Below are 12,781 nucleotides of genomic sequence, written 5' to 3' on the forward strand. Positions count from 1 at the left end.
GACGTTATCATTGGTGCATTTTATTACCTCGGGAAAGCCCGAGGGGCCTTTCACAAGCACATCAGAGATGAGAGTTTAGTACATATATAGAAGAATGAAAGAAGAGAGTAGTGAAATAGGACTACAAGAAGAACTAAGAGTAAAAATAATAATAGAAAGAAGAGGAAGAAGAAGAAAGACACTGATGATGATATTGTTCTTATTCTTCTCTTCAAAGTTAAATAAAGGTAACTATACTCTTTGTGATTATTGTTTCATTAAAAAAATATAAATTGAAATAAATAAAAAATATATTTTAAATTATATAAGAAATTTTTATAAATGTATTTCTTGCATAATTTAAAAATATTTATATATGGTTTAGATTTTTCCATGAGGATTATTATTATCATTATAGTAGTTATTGTTCCTGTTGTTATTATTCGTTTATATTTCTTCCTTTATTCTTGAACAACTAAACCGTTTTCTACTCGCCTTAGCTCAAGTTTAAACTCTCCCTCGTTCCCGTTCAAGAAGACAAGAAGAAGATCCGTGGGAGGCCAATGCAAGCTGCTCTCTCGCGTGGGCCACACTGTGTCACGTCCATTTGTCCCTGTAGTAGATGAACCGCCAAGGCGCCGAGAAGAGACCCCTTACTTGTAATCCACAGTACATATTCCACTAAAAACAAACAACACCAGGACAGTAAAAGACAATTGTTTGCTCGACAGTACTTACATACTTTACCATCAGCTATTATATCAACCATACCTTGGCAATATTTAACACTATCATATCATTTAAAATAATAATAAAAAAGTTATTTATTTTTTAATAAAAAATTTCTTCTTTACTCGAAGCAAGCAAGTAAGCAATCAATTACGTTATTTGATCGCAGAACACTCCCAAATTTAATCTTCATGTCGTGATGGTCTTCTATAAATATCTATCCGTGTTGAACGGGGTTGACGACCACAACGGAACCTCCACCTGGGTGCGGCTTACTGGCCTCCCTTTACCTCTTTTCTCTCCTTCTATCATTCACTTTCTTGTTCTATCATGACACTAATCAACTTTAAAAGTAAGCTCATGGGAAACAGACAATGTTTGTCTTTCACGTCAAATTTTCATTCTTACTCTATTAATCAAACATTAAATAATTATAACTGTTAATTGCATTATTTTGGCTTTAATAATTACTGATTCAAAATTTACATTTTAATTTTCCAATTCTGTAATTTTTTATTTCTTTGAAATTTTTAAGAACGTGATTTAGATTTATTACATTACATTTTTAACTTTGTTATTTCTTCCTTTTTCTTTATACTCGATAGTTATTTTAATAATATTATAGTAAATATACAATTGAGTGTAAAAAAAGCTCCATTAATTTTGTTTTGAATTTTTATTAAATTTTTTTTTTGTTCAACTTATTGATTAATAATTTTTTATTAGTCAGTAGTTCAACACTTTAAATTAATATTATAAATACAGTTATAAATAATATTAATCGATTAAACAGATTGCGTAGTGAAGAAATGTGTAAATTAAAATTTCATAATAAAACACAATTAAAAATCTTATTCTTTGTTTAAATATTTAACTACAGTTTACGTGTATTTATAGGTATATTTATATATTTATATAAGATATATATTTATACATTTATACTTTTTTTTTTTTTTGTTTTAAACGTAGAATTATGTGAGAGAAGAGTGAAAATATGTAATAATTTTAATAACATTGAAGTATATTTAAGAACTTTATTATAAATTCTTACTCGATCTAATAAAATAATTTTAAACAAAAACCCTTGTGATGTTGAGACTTATAAAAGAACTAAATTTTGTTTAATCAAGTGTGTATAATAATAATTAAATTACCTATCATATTATTTATAAATTACAGTTAGATTTATATTTAATTGCCATAAACAAGTTTAAAGTGCTAATTTAAAGTTACTGATTGAAAAAAAATTCACTCTTCGCGAACCCTGTTCACGTACATAAATTTATTATTATTTTTTTTTTAATTTTACCATGTAGTATTTATATATAAATTAAAAACTATCTTTGTTACATACATTGAGGGAGTTTTTATAATTTTTAAGAAAAAAGAAAAACATCACTAAATTAATTCCCTCATAATCAATTGATATTATTTTATCCTTTAAATTTATAATCTTATTAAATCAAATTCACCTAATTAATTTAATTTCCTACATCAATAAATGTCAATTAGACAATATTTGAGGAACATTTATATACATGGCAGCCTCATAACGCCAGTTATGATATCGTATTACAATTTTTCTTCTCTTACAATTGACTGTCATGTTCGAAATTACTCATTACTCTTCATTAATTACTTCGATGAATTCGTGTATATAATTTAACGGCCATCATCATCATCATTATCATCATTTCAATTACATATAGTCGACCAGATAAATTAAAACTTAATATAAAAAAAATTACACTACAACAACTTTCGTTTTTAGTAATTTAAACTGTACAATTTTTATAAACGAGTTGCATTTTTTATGCCTTTTTTAGATTAAAACTAATAAAATAATTGATTAAGGTGAATTATAAATAATTAAATGTACCTAGTATACACTGCATTATATCCACAGTCTCTTATATCGTGTATTTACCGTACGTGCACATAAGTAAATATATACTTAACACACACATATATATATATATATATATATATATATATATATATATATATATATATATATATATATATATATTTATATATATTTCTCTTAACATATACTTGTGTATGCATTGGGTACACGTATTTAACTTGTGTTGGTATTTTCCAATCACTCAATCCCCCACTCTGTTGTGTGAGTTCAAGTTGAGGATAAAAAAATAAGGAAAGAAACGAAAGAAATACATTTAACTACTAAATAGGTACATTACGCCATTACATTGTATGGCCGACGATTATTACGAAATTGTTTCGAGCAGCCGCATTTCACTATCTCCGTCAACTTCTTCTTCTTCTTCCTCCTCTTCCTGTAAATAAATTAAAAAATTTCTGTATTAATTATTTTTCTAACCAACTACTCATTGTAAAACTAAATAACTTTAAAATATGTCACTAAAATAAAAAATTAAAGTTATCTTGGAAAGCAAAATATAAAAATCAACAAACCTCATCAAAACCGAAGCAATTTTCCATCTCCTTACGAAGTTTTGAATCATTTTGTTGCTTTGAATTGGGCATTTTTCGTAAAGGTATTGATTCTTCAACAATTTCTTCGCCTTCGTTATCACCAGAAACTGAAACCATGCCCGCTTCTGAACTCAGAGGATCTTGCATCATTAAATCACCATCTTCATTCGCTACAACAGCCATCTAAAAAGATATTTTAAAATTAATGAATGTTTACCGGTAAAAAATTTTTTTATCATCATTCATGAATATAGAACAAAAATTATAAAATACCTGCTCAGTTCCTTGATTATCAGCCAATTGAATTACTTCCAGAACAACGTACTGTTGTCCATCAGCACCTTCGACAGCCATCATTTCTTCTTCTTCTTCTTCTTCCTCCTCTTCCTCTTCTTCTTCGTCGTCATCGTAACCTTTAATTTTAGACGTTAAATCACCTGTTTTCCATCACGTAACAATGCACAGAGATTAGTCAATGAATTGAATCATATCGTAAACATCCAGAGCTTTGTTATATTAAAACTGACTTATTCTACTAATAATTATAATAATACTCACCAGTCAAAACTTCAACTCTCTGACCGTCAATAATTTGAATTTTTTTCTGTCTGCCCATTTTCAAGGCTTGTTGTTTCTCTTGCACTGATGAATCGGGATCATGAATAGCCATGTGTCGAATGAGATTTCCCTTATGCCTGAATGCTCGCTCGCATTCTGGACATTGGTGGGTTTTTTCCTGCGGGGGTGGTGGTACATATGAAGGATTATGATAGAGATTGCAGTGCCGTTTCAATAATTGCTTCTGTCTGAACGATTGGAAGCAGTGATCACATCGATACGGTTTTTGATCGGTGTGGATCAACATATGGCTCTCCAGATGACGAGCTGAAATAGACGCATACGGACAAAGATCACATTTGTAACATTTTTCACCTTCATGTGTCTTGCTGTGAAGTTTATAACTATATCTGTCTGGGAATGTTTTTCCACATCTTTTACATTTAAGCGGCTTATCTGATGTGTGGAGCTTTTGCACGTGAATTCGTAGATCTGTTTTACGGCCACATGTCGTTGGACACAATTCACATTGAAAAACTGGTTTATCTCCAACTGTAAATATTTATAATTATTGTTAATTATTTTAAATACAAAAAATATACATATCAACTAACAATATCATTGTGAAAAATTATTTTTGATTATTGAAATTATATAGCACAATTATAGAAATTTTCTTCACTCAAAATTTTCGTCAATTTCAAAGAATGTATAGAACCATATGATTATTATTTTTTCTTCAAACTTTTGGATGTATTACTAAATATTATTATTTATTTAACAATCTTTTGCCTCAAATTGACAAGTATTCTCTAGATATTATTTTTTTTTATCAAAATAAGTCATGCAAAAAATTGAAATAATTGCAATTAATCGCAACACATTATTATTTTCTAATTTAATTTTCTTATAGTTAATCAAAAAAAAAAAAAAAAAAAAAAAAATACAAACCATTATGAACAAGCTTGTGAGCTTTTAAGCTGTTCGATTGAGTAAATCGTGCTTGACATATATCACATTCGTAAGGCTTTTCGCCAGTGTGTATACGTAAATGACGTTTAAGTTTGAATGTATCGGGACTTGCGTATGTACAGTGTGGACACTGATAGGGACGCTCGCCGGTATGACACCTGATGTGCCGCTTCAATTTCGACAATTCAACAGATGCATAATCACACTCGTGACATTTATGCGGTTTCTCGTGGGTATGGCGATATCGTACGTGCCTCACCAACTCACCTAGAGCATAAATATAATGATTATAATTATGAATATAAATATAATTAATACATAAAGTCAGCAATAATTTAGCTGATAACAAAGTATAGAAGGAAGCATAGCGTGTAATACATACCTGACGTTGTAAATGCACTCTCGCAAAATTTACAATGATGTGGTTTCGTACCAGTGTGTGTATTGACGTGATTCTGTAATGACGCAAGTGTCTTGAATCCCCTCTCACAAACACTACACTTATGAGGACGTTCTTCTGAGTGTGACTTCATATGCCTCGATAGTAAATAACGCTTTGGACTCGTGTAATTACAGTAGTTACACATATGAGCCTGCGTTACAGTTTGAGATTTCTTCGGCAAGTACTTCATTATTTTAGTTTTATCATCGTCAGCCTCATACTCAGTACCTCCGTCATTATCATCGTTATCCTCAAAATCAAATACCCTGAGATCTTGCTCTCCTTCTTCCCCTTCAGCTCCCTCGCCACGTTCTTTGTCTTCATTCTCCGGTTGTTGAACAATCAACACATAACTAACTTCACCCGGATTAGTGTCCGAGGGTACTATAGTAACTGTTTGATACGCATCATTTGAATTCAAGACGACGTTCTCGCCCCCGCTATTAACTTGACCATCATTATCCTCAGTTTCAAGGCTCTCCAATTCTTCAACTTCGTGATATTGTTCCTCTTGTCCTTCGGCATCATTCTGATCTATTTCTTCGACTTCTTGAATTTGAACCTGCGTCATTACGGGCGTTTCATCACTACTGGCCTGGTAGTAATATTGCCCAGTTTGGTCAACGAAATAAGTACCACCGTCATCGCCTGCGGATAATCCTTCAACTTGTTGAACTATTGTAACAAAAATATATGATTAATTTTAAAAAACGGCCGTATTAGTTATTAGAATAAATTAAAAAATTTTATTTAAATTAAAATAAACTAACGTTGAACATGTTGTAACTGTTCTCCTTGTCCACCTTCTATTTCTTTATTAAAAGTCTCCAAGTAAGTCTGTATTTCTGTAACAGACTCTTGTCCATCTTCGAGTTTAATTGTGGTCACGTTGGTCGTCATTTTGAAACCATTAATCAGCTTTCAACAATCACGATATCTGGAATAAAAGTAATTATTAATATATGTATACATATAAATAAATATAGTCTAGTAACAAAAATAATAATAATAACAATGATAATGGTAATAATTAAAAAAATAAAAAATCAGTCAATCAATAGAGCTAATAGAAACAAATGAACATTAAAAACGAGATCATAAAATTATTCGTTATCTAACAAATAGTAAGCAGTGTTTAGTAGCATGAAATAGTTATCAATAAGCAAGGACGCCATAGCTGCGTGTAAGTGAGTACGTGTGAGGAGTACAAGTACGAGTGGGTCTAAAGAAGGTCTTGACGGCGCGTTCCCGTGGTATGCGCCCAGGCATGATGATCACCATCAGCATCTATCCGAAGCATTGACTCTAATCAATCAGGACATCCGTACACCCATGACCAATTATTGGTATTCTTAATTACTAAGGAACCGCGCTGATTCAGATCTAGGTGATGCTGGCGGAGCTTTTGTGAAACACCAAAGTCAACAGGATGATTTCGATTCCAAGATACAGGGGGCATTAACGGACAAAAATTTCATAAAATTATCACTGTCGGCGCTGACATCAATATGGACGGTAGACGCAATAAGACCAAAGGGTACGCGCTCCCTCGTTTACATTCAAGTGCTCCGGTAATATAATATTTAATCACTCACCAGATTGTTATAAATATTCACAACTGTACTTTGGCCACCTAACTCCTCGTTGTATCCGTAAATATATTATACTGCAGTAATAATTAATAACTCATTAAGCTATTCATGAGATAGTGTGGTGTAAAAAAGAAAAAACGTGCGGCGCCACAAAACCCAGAGCACAGGTCGAAATCTTGTGGATAAAATAATATACTATCCGCTTACCTCGAACATACGTGTGAGGGCGTTGTGTAAGAGACAAGACCGAACGTGAAAGCAATAGTTTGAGAAAGAACCCAATATGGCAGATCGAAGTTGCCGTTTTAAAGTATGCGCACTCGTTTATGCGCCGGCTTCACCTACACAGACACAAAAATGGGGATTATCATTACAAACCAATACTACTACTCGACAAACCAACCTACCTCTTTCTCTGGGTATACAGTACACATACTATACACACTATACAGTTCTCACTAGCGTCATCAATATCAATGCTTACACCTTACACTAAAAAGATACCGACGGCGGCCGACTGCCAACGAGTCTCGGAAACAAAGATGGAGATACCGTCTGGATGATGGATATAAAGGTGGGGGTAAATGTGTGAACACTAAACGATGTTACTTCTTATTTGACGGTAAACCCAGTGCAATTGTACGCCATGACGACATATTTACCTTTATCTACCACCTTGCTCTATATATTCTTGCTGTTATTCTTCCTTTATATTTCACCAATATGGATTCAATTAACTGATATTATCGATTATGAATTTCGTACACTCGAATATTATTTTTTGTATAATAACGCGCGCGCTAAATACAGAGGACTCTCGGACGAGCGACTACTAACGCCAGCAGACGGGCGAGAAAGGACGCTACTACATTAAAAGGGCGGGAAACTGCCGGGTGGCTTTCCACTCAGTGAGAGGGGAGTTCTCAGTGTTTATTGGCCGATTATTGCTCCCACTTCATCGGTCCTCTTCGGTCATATTCGTTGCCCACGGGTTTTAACGATCATTGTCGAAGTGAAATTTAATTTTTATTTATTAGATATTATTGTGTTATATATTATATATTATGTACTTACTCATTTTCATATATTCGTATAACTACCTACTATATGAAAAATATTATATTTATTTCATAGAAAAGGTACTTTCGCCTGTTTCATTTGGGAAAAGTATTTTTTTTCAACGATTTTTATAATTTGGATTTTTAAAGCAAAAAAAATTTTTAATTTTATAAAATTGAAAATAGATTAACTATTTTTTTTATTCAATAAAAAATTTTTGAATAAGTTTGGAAAATTTTTTTAATAATTTATATGGTATTGAATTTATTTATAACAAAATTTGTAAATTATCTGTATACTATTTTCAATCAAGTTGGTACAAATAATTTACTCAGTGAAACTTGAATACAAAACATACTTCTAAAATTAATCAAACTTTTCTAAAAAATAACCCATTAAATTTCAAATATAAAAAATTGGTAATAAATGAAAAAATCAACGAGTACTCTGAAAACAAAAAAAAATTACATTTTTTCTGAATTCTATTTTATACATATTTATTTATAATTATTAGTTAAAATAGTTTTAAAAAAATCATCAAAAGCCTTACAGCAAGGAATAAAAAGATTTTTATTTTATAAGCATATATTACAAGAATTGCAGTTATTTTATGTAAATAAATAATAATACAACAGTTTCATAACTCATTGATTTTATATAATTTTCTAACAGGCTTTTTTATACAAATTACAAAGTTTGCTTTTTTTTTTAGTGCTCGCCACAATCGAGCGATATAAATTATTTTTTCAATAGATTATAAAATATAATTACGTATAGTTAATTTTTTTTTTTTTCAACAATTCAATATATTCGTGTGCTATTATTTTTGTTTGTAAATTTATAGTTTTAATAATTGGGTAAATGTTGTTTGCGCGTTATCACACGGAATTTATTACTCCTTATTACAATAATTATGTATAAATATTGATAAAAAAAGCTTATAAAAATATTTCCCCTTCATAATGCGTTTATTTATAACTATTAAAAATTTTAATATTTTAATGGATCTGTTTTATAAATTAAATAATGAAGAGGAAGTAAAAAAAATAATTACTCAGTACAAAAGGAATGGTTGTAAATGCTTTGATAAAAAAAATTAATATATACAAGGCATTCAAATTTAAATATTAAAAAAATTTATAACAAATAAATCGTGGCACGAATAATTTGTTTATAACCAATCGGAAACGTAAGATCTTTTTTTTAGTAATTGTAGTAATTGTTTTTCAAACATTGATAAGACTAGCAGCCACAGGCCTCGTATTAAATATGTGAATGAGTGTGACAACTCTGATCGTTACCTAGTACTTGTTCAATATCTGAACGTAAAATATAAACAATTGCTACCGCAGCTACCACAGTCCATATTATTGATATTATCATTACGTGTTTAACGTTACGTAGCTCTTTATGTAATTTGCCGTGGCATTCTTCTAAATGCGCAATCTATAAAAAAAATAAAAGATAATACAATCAACGTTGAATATTTGAATTAAATCATTTTAAATACTTACTTTTGCATGTAATGAATCAGTTGTTCTATCCGTATTAGTTAGGCTTGAAGATAAAGCTGATGCTGATTCATTCATTCCATCACGACAAAAAACTTTATGCTGTTCAGCTGATTTTCCATTAGTCTAAACATAAAATTTTTATTTAATTACTTAAATTACTTATGGCTAATTATTGTATATGCTTAACGAATTTTTTAGGCCATCAAATTTGAACATTGTTTCGTAATTTACTTTAATTTTCATTAAAAAAAATCACAATATTTACATGATAAAAATTTAATGTAACTTCGATAAAACTGGATTAGACTTCACTCAACTGGATCAATAATCTTTAATTTTTTTCATCAATCTAGTGTTTAATAGAATATAAAAAAGAAAGTTTGATGATTGACCAATTTGAACATTTTCTCTAGTCCGAAGACAACATGGCCTTACTTTCACATATCTATAATTAATGACGAGAAAAAAAAAATAGAATTTACCTTCCAAAATTCAGTTAAGTCCTCAGAACTCATCTTAGAATCTTTGAGAGGAAGACACATTACTAGAAATTTATCTTGGTGTAATAAAGCACGTAAATTGAAGCCAGGTTGTAACGATACTGTTACGGTAGCCTGCATTCCCGGTGCTAATACACCAGTACTTCTACGTACTCGAAATTTCTCAGGTGCTGTTGTTTTTATCTAAAAAATAAAATAATATTGATAAAGAATAATTAGACAGAAGAAATTATTGAATAAAAAAAATGAACCTTGTACGAAAGGAATTTTTCAGTAGTTGTATTTTTTAAAACAATTGTACCAATTATTTCAGGCCCTTCTTTATTGAATGAAATAACATCTGGACTGATAGCAAGCACTGAAAAATTTTAATTTATTATTAATAATAATTGAATAAACGCTAAAACGTTTAATTAAATTAAACTTAGAAGCATACTAGATTCTTCTGGAGATTGATCACCAAATCCACTGGATGGCATTTCAGTCAATGGAGAATTTTCAGCAAAGTGAACTTTTTTGTTGTCCAGTTTACCATTGACAATTAGTGAATTAGTACGAACTTCTGGTATAAACTTAAAGACATACTCATTAGTTCCACCCCAACTTTTTAAAGCCACATTGGAATCAATTAGGTCCTTGAGCCCAGTTTTATTAACTTGTTTTATTTTTGGTATTGCTGGAGGTGGAAGCCATGATTTTATTATTTTCAAAGCTGCATTCAGTACCCATGGCAAGTCCAGTAGAATGATATTGTTCAGAAAATTTGGATAGTAATGCTTGAGAAGATTAATTATGTATTTTATAAACTCTAAATCTGTGTTAGATAAGCCCGTATCAGTCATATCAAAGAATAATGTTATTTGGTCACCATTCCCTTCTCTAAATAAGTAAAAACCATTTAGCAAATCAATTAAATAGGTAATAAATATAAATATGCCACATAAAATAAAAATTAACCTTTCAAGTCTTTCTAGCCAGTAGATAACACATCGCTGTAATTCTTCAAAGTCTCTAGCACCTCTTACGTGTAATTTCGAACGAATAACAAACAATGTCTTGCCGTCTTTATCTTTCCCATAGCCGAAGAAAACTCCATCTTCTAAATATTCACGTCTGACATTTTCCTCGTTGATATCTGTAAACATTTTTAATAATATATATTGACTGATGACAGTGAAAATGTCAGCAAGATTAAGATTAAAATAAAAATAAATAAATAAAAAATAACCATTAGCTCCAACTTTTTGTCTCCATTCACAGCTATTCCACAACATATTAAGAGCATCATCAACCTTAAATTCGCTGTGTTCTATAAACCTTCTCAACCAGTCATCTCGTGTTTTAACTCTCACAATATCATCAGGATGAAAATTATTGCCTGAAAATAATGGATAAAATAACAAAAATAAAAAGATATTAATGACGTAATTGGATCATAACATTGGACATTGAAATGAGAAAAAATATTAACGATCGTTTTAAAAATATCTCCAATGTTAATAATTGATTCATGAACTTGTACATGTCGACCTTTGTTCTCAGTTATCCAGAAGACAAAAAATTATAAATTTTAATAAAAATCTCAATAAATATTCATTTTCTCATCTCAAATTAGGTTTTTATTTTCGATCAATACAGCAACATAAAAATAATAATAAAATAATTTACCTTCATCTTCCAATTTTTTCAATAATTTTTCTCTCAATTCACTAATCTGTTGTTGTAATTCCATATTTATTTATTATTACAAAACACCAATGATGACACTTTGACCGTTCGGACTGCAAGTGATAACGAAATAAATATATAATTTGATTAACATGTAATGGCTTAAAAAATAATAATTACATATATTAATAAAATAAAAAAGATATTGATACAGTATAATGGATGTAAAATGAATGACTCTGTACTGTATATTGTGACTTAATTTATAACATCAATGAGCACAGACTGACATATGCAATAAGTATCACAAAGATACCCAGACCCAGCATACCAGCACAGATACCAGATGATATTGAAAGTTACCAGCGCCTCTCTGTCGGCGTATGTTTGACGTGGTATCAATTAACAATAACTAGCTTGGTATGTGTGGTATGCTAGCAATCACTTGTCAATATATTATTTTCTATTGACAAATAATTATTAATTCTTTATTGCATACACACACACAACCAAACTCTCCATTCACATACATGTCACTCTGGCATCAACTACTTTTGTTGACCAGTTGTTGACTGTTTTTGTTGGTTTGTTTATTTATTTATTTATTTTTTTTTTTTTCAGCACTTGATATCGTTAAAAATTGTCATGTGATAAAAATTTTTAGTAATTGAAGAAAACAAATAATTTAATTTTTACTTAGTAGTATACGTTATTGTTAAGATATTTTATGGATAAAAGATTCATTAATATGTACTACATATAATATACATATTATAACTTATAACGCAAGTCCTGGATGGGAATAAACAGAAAAAACCTCAGTGACAACTGTAGATAAGTTTACATTTTTTAAATTTATTTTCTAGCTTATCGGCTAGTTTTAATTCCCGCGTTTGGAACGCACGCATGTCACACATGTCACTGGTGGTTTGCAACTTATTTCACCGACTATTCAAGTCGTTTTTTGTACTTTTTATACTTTTTTAAAATTTCTAGTGACTCATCAGGCATTAACATCACCACCTATACAACCCCGAAAAATAAGATAAATGAAGTAGTTTAATATTACAGAGACAAAAAATAATAAGAAGCTGTTAACACCGGCTCATTATTTTTAAATTAAAGAAGATATCTTCTTTTATATAAAAAACATTCATTAAATTTGAGAAATAAACTTCAGTGGTGCTATGAAATTGAGATAGATGAAAAAAAAAATTGTCATCCATGGTTTGCCGAAAATGCTTCGAGGACTATTATAAACAAAAGGATTCTCTTAATCTGCAGTCGAACAATAACAATTGTTATGAA

The 12,781-nt window shown here is 30.1% G+C and overlaps 2 protein-coding genes across 14 annotated transcripts; both read right to left on the reverse strand.

Annotated features, from left to right (window-relative positions):
• Positions 1-1,728: 1,728 nt before the first annotated feature.
• Positions 1,729-7,587, reverse strand: LOC123266668 (transcriptional repressor CTCF-like). Of its 9 annotated transcripts, XM_044731021.1 has the most exons (11): positions 7,140-7,586; positions 6,940-7,073; positions 6,736-6,806; positions 5,911-6,077; positions 5,081-5,815; positions 4,678-4,965; positions 3,727-4,278; positions 3,442-3,605; positions 3,148-3,351; positions 2,715-3,008; positions 1,729-2,668 (listed from the first exon to the last, which is right to left on the reverse strand). In XM_044731021.1, the coding sequence occupies exons 4-10, from the start codon at positions 6,038-6,040 to the stop codon at positions 2,940-2,942; spliced, it is 2,142 nt and encodes a 713-aa protein (XP_044586956.1). In that variant the 5' UTR covers positions 6,041-6,077; positions 6,736-6,806; positions 6,940-7,073; positions 7,140-7,586; the 3' UTR covers positions 1,729-2,668; positions 2,715-2,939. The 9 variants fall into 9 exon arrangements, with proteins under 9 accessions (XP_044586956.1, XP_044586962.1, XP_044586955.1 ...); XM_044731027.1 differs by lacking the exon at positions 6,736-6,806 and having other exon boundaries at positions 3,442-3,581; XM_044731020.1 differs by lacking the exon at positions 6,736-6,806.
• Positions 7,588-8,620: 1,033 nt separating this feature from the next.
• Positions 8,621-12,022, reverse strand: LOC123266670 (motile sperm domain-containing protein 2-like). Of its 5 annotated transcripts, none has more exons than XM_044731034.1 (9): positions 12,004-12,022; positions 11,474-11,586; positions 11,034-11,183; positions 10,763-10,940; positions 10,242-10,684; positions 10,057-10,163; positions 9,788-9,988; positions 9,306-9,428; positions 8,621-9,237 (listed from the first exon to the last, which is right to left on the reverse strand). In XM_044731034.1, the coding sequence occupies exons 2-9, from the start codon at positions 11,535-11,537 to the stop codon at positions 9,055-9,057; spliced, it is 1,449 nt and encodes a 482-aa protein (XP_044586969.1). In that variant the 5' UTR covers positions 11,538-11,586; positions 12,004-12,022; the 3' UTR covers positions 8,621-9,054. The 5 variants fall into 5 exon arrangements, with proteins under 5 accessions (XP_044586969.1, XP_044586968.1, XP_044586967.1 ...); XM_044731033.1 differs by lacking the exon at positions 12,004-12,022 and adding an exon at positions 11,837-11,985; XM_044731032.1 differs by lacking the exon at positions 12,004-12,022 and adding an exon at positions 11,805-11,982.
• Between the last annotated feature and the right edge of the window lie 759 nt (positions 12,023-12,781).

This window comes from Cotesia glomerata, linkage group LG6 (assembly GCF_020080835.1).
Source record: "Cotesia glomerata isolate CgM1 linkage group LG6, MPM_Cglom_v2.3, whole genome shotgun sequence".
NCBI classification, from domain to species: Eukaryota; Metazoa; Arthropoda; class Insecta; order Hymenoptera; family Braconidae; genus Cotesia; species Cotesia glomerata.